The sequence below is a fragment of the Bos javanicus genome, chromosome 1, assembly GCF_032452875.1.
Source record: "Bos javanicus breed banteng chromosome 1, ARS-OSU_banteng_1.0, whole genome shotgun sequence".
Classification (NCBI taxonomy): domain Eukaryota; kingdom Metazoa; phylum Chordata; class Mammalia; order Artiodactyla; family Bovidae; genus Bos; species Bos javanicus.
The window spans coordinates 76237344-76249797 of record NC_083868.1 but is presented as its reverse complement, the minus strand read 5'-3'; the positions used below and the strand labels follow the sequence as shown (position 1 = coordinate 76249797).

At 39.9% G+C, this 12454-nt stretch overlaps 1 protein-coding gene across 2 annotated transcripts in view; it reads left to right on the top strand.

Annotated features, from left to right (window-relative positions):
• The window catches only part of CCDC50 (coiled-coil domain containing 50), an 84791-nt gene that overhangs the window by 27638 nt on the left and 44699 nt on the right, over positions 1-12454 (top strand). For both annotated transcript variants that reach the window (XM_061412919.1, XM_061412927.1), the window contains exons 2-4: positions 6586-6648; positions 7486-7612; positions 10808-10898. In XM_061412919.1, coding sequence (XP_061268903.1) covers positions 6586-6648; positions 7486-7612; positions 10808-10898 — 281 coding nt within the window. The remainder of the gene's footprint in view (positions 1-6585; positions 6649-7485; positions 7613-10807; positions 10899-12454) is intronic.

The following is a 12454-nucleotide window of genomic DNA, read 5'->3' as shown; positions in this document are numbered from 1 at the left end:
GGAAGATGTTTCTAGTTTTTATTTGAATGTTTGGATAATTTTACAAGCCTCTGTGATGCTGTCATCAAAAACAGAGCTTAATTCTTTTTATTCATAAGATATCATCTTCGTCCTTTGTCTATGGAACTCTGACTTTTTTTGACCAGTTTTTCTTCCTTTTTTTTTCGATTAATGAGCATCTCCATCTCCTGAAGTCTTACTTTATGCTATATCCAGCACTAATTGGGTGGAATACATAGAGACTGCAGGGTTGGATGAGAATGGAGAATGATGCAGTTGGCTATTCCTGGCAAAAAGATAGCCTGAGATTAGGGTGAATGAGAATGAACATGGGAGGGAAAAGTTTGAGAATAGGGAGGGTAAAAGCCCAGGGTCCAGTGGTTCCTCTTAAATGTGCCTGCAGGGAAACAGTCAGATAAGTTGATGCTCTTTATTCTCAGTACAGTTTCTAGCTGTTTGCTTCAAAGTAGGTTAGAGGAGGAGCAAAGATCCTGTCTGAACTTGTCCTGACTGAGTAGTGTTTTCTGTAATTCCCAACCTGGTTACTGATTTACAAAAGTGGCTGGTTGTGTGACTTCCCCATCTTGAATTAGAGTAGAAATGCAAAGAATGTAGAGGCTGATTTTGAAAGGCACTAGGGAGGACTATCACAGTAATCCAAGTCTATGCCCCAACCAGTAACGCTGAAGAAGCTGAAGTTGAACGGTTCTATGAAGACCTACAAGACCTTTTAGAACTAACACCCAAAAAAGATGTCCTTTTCATTATAGGGGACTGGAATGCAAAAGTAGGAAGTGAAGAAACACCTGGAGTAACAGGCAAATTTGGCCTTGGAATACGAAATGAAGCAGGGCAAAGACTGATAGAGTTTTGCCAAGAAATGCACTGGTCATAACAAACACCCTCTTCCAACAACACAAGAGAAGACTCTATACATGGACATCACCAGATGGTCAACACAGAAATCAGATTGATTATATTCTTTGCAGCCAAAGATGGAGAAGCTCTATACAGTCAGCAAAAACAAGACCAGGAGCTGACTGTGGCTCAGACCATGAACTCCTTATTGCCAAATTCAGACTTAAATTGAAGAAAGTAGGGAAAACCACTAGACCATTCAGGTATGACCTAAATCAAATCCCTTATGATTATACAGTGGAAGTGAGAAATAGATTTAAGGGCCTAGATCTGATAGATAGAGTACCTGATGAACTATGGAATGAGGTTTGTGACATTGTACAGGAGACAGGGATCAAGACCATCCCCATGGAAAAGAAATGCAAGAAAGCAAAATGGCTGTCTGGGGAGGCCTTACAAATAGCTGTGAAAAGAAGAGAAGTGAAAAGCAAAGGAGAAAAGGAAAGATAAAAACATCTGAATGCAGAGTTCCAAAGAATAGCAAGAAGAGATAAGAAAGCCTTCTTCAGCAATTAATGCAGAGAAATAGAGGAAAACAACAGAATGGGAAAGACTAGGGATCTCTTCAAGAAAATCAGAGATACCAAAGGAACATTTCATGCAAAGATGAGCTCGATAAAGGACAGAAATGGTATGGACCTAACAGAAGCAGAAGATATTAAGAAGAGGTGGCAAGAATACACAGAAGAACTGTACAAAAAAGATCTTCACGACCCAGATAATCACGATGGTGTGATCACTAACCTAGAGCCAGACATCCTGGAATATGAAGTCAAGTGGGCCTTAGAAAGCATCACTACAAACAAAGCTAGTGGAGGTGATGTATAATATCATGTATGAAATGAGTCGCCAGTCCAGGTTCGATGCATGATACTGGATGCTTGGGGCTGGTCCACTGGGACAACCCAGAGGGATGGTATGGGGAGGGAGGTGGGAGGAGGGTTCAGGATGGGGAACACATGAATACCTGTGGCGGATTCATTTCAATATTTAACAAAACTAACACAATATTGTAAAGTTTAAAAAAAAAAAAAAAAAAGCATCACTACGAACAAAGCTAGTGGAGGTGATGGAATTCCAGTTGAGCTATTCCAGGTCTTGAAAGATGATGCTGTGAAAGTGCTGCACTCAATATGTCAGCAAATTTGGAAAACTCAGCAGTGGCCACAGGACTGGAAAAGGTCAGTTTTCATTCCAATCCCAAAGAAAGGCAATGCCAAAGAATGCTCAAACTACCGCACAATTGCACTCATCTCACACACTAGTAAGGTAATGCTTAAAATTCTCCAAGCCAGGCTTTAGCAATATGTGAACTGTGAACTTCCTGACGTTCAAGCTTGTTTTAGAAAAGGAGAGGAACCAGAGATCAAATTGCCAACATCCGCTGGATCATGGAAAAAGCAAGAGAGTTCCAGAAAAACATCTATTTCTGCTTTATTGACTATGCCAAAGCCTTTGACTGTGTGGATCACAGTAAACTGTGGAAAATTCTGAAAGAGATGGGAATACCAGAACACCTGATCTGCCTCTTGAGAAATTTGTATGCAGGTCAGGAAGCAACAGTTAGAACTGGACATGAAACAACAGACTGGTTCCAAATAGGAAAAGGAGTTCGTCAAGGCTGTATATTGTCACCCTGTTTATTTAACTTATATGCAGAGTACATCATGAGAAACGCTGGACTGGAAGAAGCACAAGCTGGAATCAAGATTGCCGGGAGAAATCTCAATAACCTCAGATATGCAGATGACACCACCCTTATGGCAGAAAGTGAAGAGGAACTCAAAAGCCTCTTGATGAAAGTGAAAGTGGAGAGTGAAAAAGTTGGCTTAAAGCTCAACATTCAGAAAACTAAGATCATGGCATCCGGTCCCATCACTTCATGGGAAATAGATGGGGAAACGGGAAACAGTGTCAGACTTTATTTTTCTGGGCTCCAAAATCACTGCAGATGGTGATTGCCGCCATGAAATTAAAAGACGCTTACTCCTTGGAAGGAAAGTTATGACCAATCTAGATAGCATATTGAAAAGTAGAGACATTACTTTGCCAACAAAGGTCCGTCTAGTCAAGGCTATGGTTTTTCCAGTGGTCATGTATAGGTGTGAGAGTTGGACTGTGAAGAAGGCTGAGTGCCAAAGAATTGATGCTTTTGAACTGTGGTGTTGGAGAAGACTCTTGAGAGTCCCTTGGAGTGCAAGGAGATCCAACTAGTCCATTCTGAAGGAGATCAGCCCTGGGATTTCTTTGGAAGGAATGATGCTAAAGCTGAAACTCCAGTACTTTGGCCACCTCATGAGAAGAGTTGACTCATTGGAAAAGACTCTGATGATGGGAAGGATTGGGGGCAGGAGGAGAAGGGAGCTACAGAGGATGAGATGGCTGGATGGCATCACTGACTCGATGGACGTGAGTCTGAGTGAATTCCAGGAGTTGGTGATGGACAGGGAGGCCTGGCGTGCTGCGATTCATGGGGTCGCAAAGACCCCATTCAGTCAGACAGGACTGAACGACTGAAGTGAACTGAGGGAGGATGTATAAGAAATTATGGATTAAGCAAGTAGTACTTCGGTATAAATGAGATGATGATTTGGAAGTTTTTAGTAAACCTTAAAGGCTAACTCTCTGTGTGTTGCAGCATAGCCTCATGCAGGTAGGGATTCTTGTACATATTTGTAGTCATGGAAGATCTTCTAGGTTCTTTTCTAGCTCAGGCCTTACCCATATTTTATGGGTACCAGTTTAGCCTCTACTGTAATAAGATTGAAGGTCAAATAACAATAATTGAATGTATTTCAGCCTTACTTTTTAAATATTAAGAAATGATTGACAGGAGTCTTAGTAAGTTAATCATAAGTTCATAAATTCCTTGGCTTATTATGATATGTCATATATGTCATCATGTGTTTGGTTTAGTAGTGTGTGCTGCTACTGAAATAAAAGATGTGAATTTTATAAGTTTTTATATTGTTTTTATATTAACAAATATCTGGTTGTAGAATTTAAGTGTAATATATATAAAACATTACAAAAAGTACAGAAAACATAGAAAATAAATATATATAAAATATACCATAAAAAACCCCAGGAACCTACCACCTGAATTTAATAGATATTAATATTTTTCCTTATTTGCTTCAGTCTTCTCTGTAAAACAGTGGAACAGGGTATGTGGTGAAGGCACACTTGCTCATGTACTTGTGTCTCTGGGGTCACCACTGTTCTCGATTCAGTTATATCACTGCCAAATACTAAAAACTTATGTTTTTTCTACAGGCATATGTATCCATAAACATATTTTTAATGTCATGCTGACTTCTTCACATGGTTATCCACATGGAAAACTGCACTAATTTTATAATTTTTATTTTATTCAGCATAATATTAAAAGTATAGAAAAAATATATTTTTGACAGAACTTTTTGCCCTAATAACATAAATTGAAGTGGCTTTTAAACTTTTTTGAATGTAATTGCAGAATGATAATTTTTTACATTGTGGCCTAATGCATGTCGCATACGCATGTATGTGTATATAAAGCTGAAAAAGATTTCTCCAAACCATAGTTTCCTCTACTGTGTGTGATATACTCTATTTTCCAGGTTGGTCATTCTGAAATGCTTGTCCCAGGCTCAATAAATTGCTTTTATAATCTAATAATAGATTGCCATCCATGGTTTGAAAAACATTAGTAATCTAAAAAATTAGTCTTAATCTAAAATTAATACTGCCTTTAGTTTGCAAATAATAAAAACTTTTGTAGTTTAATAAATGTGCTTCAGATAGTAAGGTAGTGTGACTCAGCGGTAAAGAAACCATCTGCAGTTCAGGAGACACAGGAGATGTGGTTTCAATCCGTGGGTCAGGAAGATCCCCTGGAGGAGGAAATGGCAATCCACTCCGGTATTCTTGCCTGGAAAATCCCATGGACAGAGGAGTCTAGTGGGCTATAGTCCATGGGGTCACAAAGAGTCAGACACAACTGAGCAACTGAGCACTCGTATTAAAATAACATTCTTCTGCAAGAGGTTTGATTACATTTATTTTGGCTAACTCATTCTGAATAGTTGTTTTCTATGAAAAATATCCATGCATGTCTAGCCATTTAATTAATTGATGTTAATTATTAATAGCTAAGTGTTTTAGAGAAAGCATCTTAGTCTTTGTATCTCCTTTCAGTCTGTCCTGACTGTGGTCTTCCATGAGTCCAGGAGGGCTGTCATGGCGTCAAGAACAGAAGGAATTCTTTCTTGCCCAAAAACTGACTCCCAGCCCTGCCACCAACAGTCTGTGTATAAACCCTTAATAAGTCCTTTCTTCCTTGTGGGCCTCATTTCCTCACCTATTAAACAGAAGGTTTAACTAGCTCTTCTTAAAAGTAGGTTCATTCTGTGATATATGGGAGAACTTTGACCTGGGCCTCAGTTACTAAAATTTTATGAGAATATATCTGGTGTGAAAGAATAGGACTTTCTATTGAAATTGCTGGTTTTGAGGTTGCATTTGAGCCAGGGGTCAGCAGGTCATATTTGGTTTAATATGATTTTGAGACAGAAATGATTTTCCATCATAAAGCCTTTTCAGAGTAATCTGATGTCTCCAAGCTCTGCCTGCTTTTTGGTTTTATCATCTCTCAACTAGGGACAGGGCTGTGTGAATGTGTATGTGAACGTTCGTAAGTGCTAAGAATGGCAAAGGAATATTTCTGCATTCTGTTTTAATTAAATGTCCTTACAAACAAAACCAGAGCTGCAGGAAAAAAATCTGTAAACTCTGGTAAAAGCCCTGGAGGACAGGTTCTTGAGTCTTACACATGGCAGGCATCTGAGGCTTTGGGAACTTTGCTCTTTAATGTGAGGTACATGTTTGGAATAGAGTAAGGATATATCACCTAAGCCACACATCCTTAAACAGAACAGTATTTTTCATGACAAGAGTCCTTCATGTGTGTGTTTGCTTTAAGAAACAGTTTTAAATTACAGTTTGGGTGGAATGAACCTTTAAGACCATCTCTTCCTATTGGTGTCTAAAAAAATAGTCCAGGAAATACTCTGGGTGGCTGTCCCGGTGGAGGCAGTTAGTGGCAGATGCTTGGTTCCAAGGTTCTTACTGTCTTTTGGTTTGCGGATTCTTTTTAGGTATCTCTACATTTAGAGAAACCTAGAGAACCAGTTCTAACTCATGTGTGAAAGTGTAGACCCACTGAATGTGACTACATTTTAAGTAGAGATCTGCTCTTGCCTGAGGGGCTAATAAAGGTATGTTTTCCCCTGAGAGGATCAGGATAAACGTAAGTCTCTGGGAGAGGATCTGCTGAACCCCAGAAGGCTGAGACATAAGCTGTGTGTGTGTGTGTGTCACTGCAGTACTTGCCCTCCCTTTATAGACATGGATTAGAATTTCCGGACCTCATCCTTAGGCCAGGATCTCACCATTATTTTGTTACTTTGTTGTACACCTGTACATGGCATTGAGCAGGTACTATCTGGATTTGTGTGAATGAAGACTTCTTACCAACTAATTACTCTTTTGTACATTGCCAGTTATAAAGTTGATCATCCTGAACTATAAGAATGGATTCTTTGAAGTCCTGAACAAAGCCTTTTTCTTTTTGTGTTGAAGCGCTACTAATGAGCTTTTCTGTCTGCCCTTCTCCATCCTCTGCAGTGTGCCGAGATTTTGCTGTCCTGGAGGACCACACCTTGGCCCACAGCCTGCAGGAACAAGAGAGTGAGTAATAGCCCCCTGCAAGCTCCTCCAGTTTTCTTTTTTAGTGGTAGCCTTGAGGCAGATTTCTTGCGGTGAGGCGGGGAGAAGACAGAGTCATCAGGCTACACCACCCATCATCCCAAGGGATCTGTCTAGGCAGGTGACACCTTGGTGAAGAATGCACTTTTCCGTGTTTTGAAGTGAGACAGCTGCTGGGGATGAGAAGACCGTTGGGTGTATCGGAGGAAAAGAGGGACTTGAGCCATTTCCTTTGCTTTAATGTTGTAGGAGGGATACAGTGGTTATATGTGGATCAGGAGTATATAGAAGGCTGGCATAAGAATAGGGGTCCAAATACCTTTACTTAGATTGGTAAAGATACCAATTGGTAAACATACCTAGTGGTATCTAGATTTAGAGTTTTCTGAATATTTATGTATGTAATTATGAAAAGTAAATCTAAGTTATATGTGTTATACAAAAGTACATATATGTGAACTTGTAATTTGTGTGTCAGTATAAAAATCAGGTGTTGAAAAATGTAGTTTTTAAATGAAGTGGCAACTTGTGGAACAGGAGGAGCACCGGCCCTGGCTTTAGATGGTTTGAGTAGAAGTTTAGGCACTGCCACTGCTGACCAAATACTCATGACTTAACCTTTCTGGTTCTCTTTTTCCTTAATGAAAAGATGAGAATGCCAACTCCTGTGCTGCGTATTATGCAGCATTACTAAGTGTATACGTGGAAATGATGGCTGTGAAGTTCTTTTTAATTGAAAGGCTCTTCTTAAGTTTATTCTTAAGTTTATTACGAATAAGCCAAAGCATTGTAATTCCTCTCTCCAATCTTCCTGTCCAGTTGAGCATCATTTGGCATCGAATGTTCAACGGAACCGTTTGGTCCAGCATGATCTGCAGGTGGCTAAGCAGCTTCAAGAGGAAGATCTGAAAGCCCAGGCTCAGCTGCAGAAGCGCTATAAAGACCTGTGAGGACTTGGGGAGTGGGAGAGCATTGTGCCAGGACTGGTTTTCAGGGAAGAGCACTTTCTGTCTGTCCCTTTGATTCCTTTCACTATTAGATTATAAATCCTACAGTGACGATCCCATAGTTTTTTTGATTTATAAAAATTGTCTTTGTTGTTGGGATTCCTTTGTAGGTTTTGGGACATGCAGTTTCTGGTAGGACTTAGCACTTTTCACTGATGGCTTTGAGCCATCTGGTCCAGCTCTGTGTCTCATTTTTCCTTAACTGTGCGATGGGAAAATGATCTCTGTCTCCTCTGCCTCCTGTGGTTTTGGGGGGAATCTAGCAAAATACTGGATGTCACAGAATTTTCTGAAGTCTACTGGGTTCCTTTACTATTTCCTAGTAATGTTTGTTGCTCTTATTTTCCTTGAACCCCTTGCCTTTTGGGGGAGGGGCATGCCACTTGACCTGTGGGATCTTAGTTCCTTGAGGGATCAAACCCATGCTGTAGCAGTAAAAGTGCCAAGTTCTAACCAGTAGACTGCCAGGGAAGTCAAGAACCCCTTGCTTTTTATATGGAGGCAGAATCTTTTGTAAAGTTCTGAATTGTACCCTCCGTTCACTTCATAACTTCAGTGTCTGACCAAAATTACTTCTCCATCTCCTCCTAAATAGAGAGATCATGTCTAAGGTCTGTTCCATCATAATGACTTTTTAAACTTCTTTTTTAATGTTTTGAAAGCTCACAGAATACATCTCTTCTTTGAGAGAGGTTCCTGTACTTCAATCTGTAGTGGTAGACTTAACTACAAAATCATTTTGAGAAGGAAGGAGTAAAGGAAGAGGTGAAGGGACCCTTCTATTTAGTTTATTTGTCTTATTTAAATAAACATGAGAGCCTATTACTTTTCCATCTTTGAGGAAGGGTTTTTCTGTTCTGTTATTTGCAGAGAGGACTTTATTCATTATTTTATTCAGTTTTCTTATTTTGTTCATAAACATTCTTATTGACTCTTGCTAAATAAAATAACCCTTTCAACCATGAAAGGCACCAGAGAACACACATATGAATAAAAAATAGCCATTGTTTTTAAGGGACTCAGGGAAAAAACTCTGAGCACTTGCCAAAGTGACTTGAAAATTCATGAAGAATTCCATATTTTTAAAACTAGATTAATAAATACTTTTTTATCAGTTCAAAAAAGTGAGTGAATGAAAAGAGGATATAGAAATAATGAATGAGTAGATTTTTATTTTCAGTTCTGTGGTTTGGATGTTCAGAATCCTGTAATATTGTATCTGTAATATGAAGTCATTAAATCCCAAAACTTTTGCAGCTAATAAGACAACATGAGAGGGCATGATTCACTGGTTAATAGTGGCAGGACCAGAAATCAGGTCTCCAGGTATCTTGTCCAGTAATTTTCCTACTAGTGACCAAAACAGCTTGCCGTTTCCACTTCCGGCCTGCGCTCTCTCTCATGTGTTCCCTTCCCGCTTCCTGTCCGATGTGCATGTTCTACATGTACATACACATCCCTGTATGTGCGCCCGTCTGCTTTCATCTCCAACTGTCTATGTCCAAACATGTTGAAAAGGACCATTTCCTTATACAAACAAGAATAGTGTTCATCCCCTCACTTTTGTTAGAATAGAATGTGTGGATTTCTATTCCTCCAGAGAAGTTAGGATATTACCGCCACCCCCGCCCCCAACACTTTTCAGGTACCAAAGGCTGCTTTTAAACAGGGAGTATACAACCAAGACTAGATTTGTTGAATACTCTAAAGTTCAACTGGCAGGGCAAGAATAAAAGGGAATATTGGTTTAGCAAGTGAACTGCATGTGTAAGCCACAACTGTAGTTTTGTTCCAGCATCTTTTAGATACTAAGCTCTAAGCATATGTATATCGCTTCAGGTAACAACTAAAGGTTGTAAGGGCCATGTAAACACTGGCTCCCCAGCATTATCACACTCTATAGAATTATAAGCTGCCTGTTAACTTTTCCTGGGTTCAGGAAGATCCCCTGGAGGAAGTCATGGCAACCCAGTCCAGTATTCTTGCCTGTAGAATCCCATGGACAGAGGAGCCTGGTGGGCTACATTTCATAGGGTTGCAAAGAGTTAGACACAACTAACGCAACTTAGTCTAGTCTGACTGTCCCTGAAACCAAAAGACCATCTCTGTGATATCCAAACCCCATTTCTTGTTGAAACTGCTGTTTCATTTGTGCTGTTTGTAAGGACATGTTTCTCCCCACAAAATGATGTGTCTGGTTTCTCCCAGCAGAGTATATTGTGGGGTTCTGAGTACAGGATGGAGATTTATTTCGTTTTGTGTCCTCAGTGTTGAGCATGGTGCCTGGATGACAGCACGTGTTGTGTGAGTCCTTTTTGAATCCATGAATGCCAGTACAAAACAGAACTATGGGAGCAGCAGCATTACAACCTTTGGTTGCCTTAGTGGCCTGAGTGTTAAGAAAACTGGCATCAGCCACAGAGGTTTCTCCTGGCACCTGAAGCTGTGGAATATACATCCACCCCCCCATTTTTAAAGTTTTATTGAAACTGAAAAAAATGTACTTAATTAAAAATATATAAAAATTGTTTTGAAGTCATACCACCACCTCTAAGTGACCACAGTATTACTGACATTTTAGTGAATTCACTCTTACTTTATGTGTACTTTGTGCATACCTGGATATTTGTGGATCTTATTCTCATAGTGTATATCTCCTTTGCAGAATCTTGAGGGACTGTGGTGGTGGTTTAGTCACTATGTCACGTCTGACTCTTGCAAGCCCACAGACTGTAGTCTTCTAGGCTCCTCTGTCCATGGAGTTCTCCAGGCAGGAATACTGAAGTGGGTTGCCATTTCTTTCTCTAGGGGATCTTCCCGACCCAGGAATTAAACCTGGGATATGATCATACAGAAAAGGCCCGGAGCTTTCCATTATAGTATCTGGGGATCATGTTCTGATTCTACCACTTATTTTCTCTGTGACCTTAGGGAAAGTGATTTTACTACTCTGGGCCTCAAGTTTTTCTAGCTATAGGATGTGATGGTATTGACCTCTTTGCATCATTATTGTAAGGATTAAGTGAGATAAAAATATGCCCTGGCTCTTAGTGAGTATTCAGTAAATTGTGTTGTGGTTAGAAAAATCATTCCTTGTGTTCTCCATTCATGTTGTTTTCTCCTTTGTTTTTCAGTGAACAGCAAGACTGTGAAATTGCTCAGGAGATTCAGGAGAAGCTGGCTATTGAGGCAGAGAGACGACGCATTCAGGAGAAGAAGGATGAGGTACAACTTGTTTAATGCCCCTCCACCCCATGGAGGAGGGCTGCTCAGCTCTGACTCTCTGTGTTCACAGGCTCAGTGTAGGGTTGCTGGCCGGGCAGGAAAACTTTCCCCTTTTGGGGGTGCATTGTCCAAGGGTTGCCCCCTCCATGGACCACTGTTTATTGCCCTTTGGTCGTTGTTTAAGTGGTAAAATCTTAAAAGATGACAATGGTTAATTTGACAAAAGGTGTGAATTCGTTTCTGTAGGCTGCTGTAACGAATCACTACAAGCATGGTGGCGTAAAACAATAGAACTTGGTTCTCTCACAGTTCTGAAGGTTGCATGTTGAAATTAAGTGTTGGCAGGGCAATGCTACCTACTAGGGGAGACCCCTTCTTTGCCTCCTCTTAGCTTCTGGTGGCTCTTGGCCGTCTGCGTTCCTTGCCTTGTGGTTGCATCATGTCAGTCTTTACCTTTGTTGTCACATGGCCTTCTTCCCTGTATCTTTTTGTCCTCTCGTCTTCTTGTAAGGACACCAGTCATTGGATTGAGGGCCCACCCTAATAGAGTATGATCTTCTCTTAAATAATTCTGCCTGAAAGTCCCTATTTTTAAATAAGGTCATGTTCTGAAGTTCTTGATATAAATGAATTTTTAAGAGATAATTCAGCTCCATACAAGATACCTGCCTATGGGTTATTCCCACAACTTTAGGGAGAGCAAACCTTGAATGTAGCCTGAACAGGAGTCATGGACTGGTCATTGGTCTCCCTCTTTTTTGTTAGTGGGTTCACTTTCCTATGATACCCTGCCTCAAAACAGTGATCCATTTAATTCTGTATATATTTTTAAATTATATTGTCTTTAAGCTGAAAATGACTAAAATTAGCAGTAGTATATGGTTTGTAAAAAGACTTGAATTTTACTTACTGATCATTGCTTTTGTGTTATATTTTCAGCATTTCTTACAAACAGTTCCTTTTTCATTGTGTTGACTCTGTGTCTGCTTTTTAAATACCTATTCTGCTATTCGTGACCCTTGTCTTAACTTATAATAAAGAAAAAAAATGATTTATCATTTTTAATAGTAGAATGACCATATGATATTTTGTGTACTGAGAAATTTTGTGTACTCTCCTGGGCACACTGGCACATGCAGTCACCCTATTAAATAAATATTTCAGGGTTATTAGTGAACCAGTCTGCATCTTCTCTTTCTCCTACTGAGCCACTCTGTTACTCTGGAACTCCTTGTTCAGTGCCAGGCGAGTGTGAGACACCTGGTGTGAGTTTATTTAGCTATTTCTTTAAGAAACAAACCATGATTATGTGATGATCAGAATTGTAAGTAAGAAAGAGGGATCCCTTTTCATCCTTCTGTTATCAACACAGGAGCTCTTTCTTACTGCAGGATGTGTTGCTTCTCTATAGTCAAGACTTCCTTGGAGATGAGTCTGGAAGCTGAAAGAAGTGATTATGTTTTATAGACAGGAAAGCGTCTATTTTAAAAATCACAGAGTAATGAAGTTGGCTTCTTATAAATGCTCCTGGTGTCCTGTAATATTTTTTCTTTCCG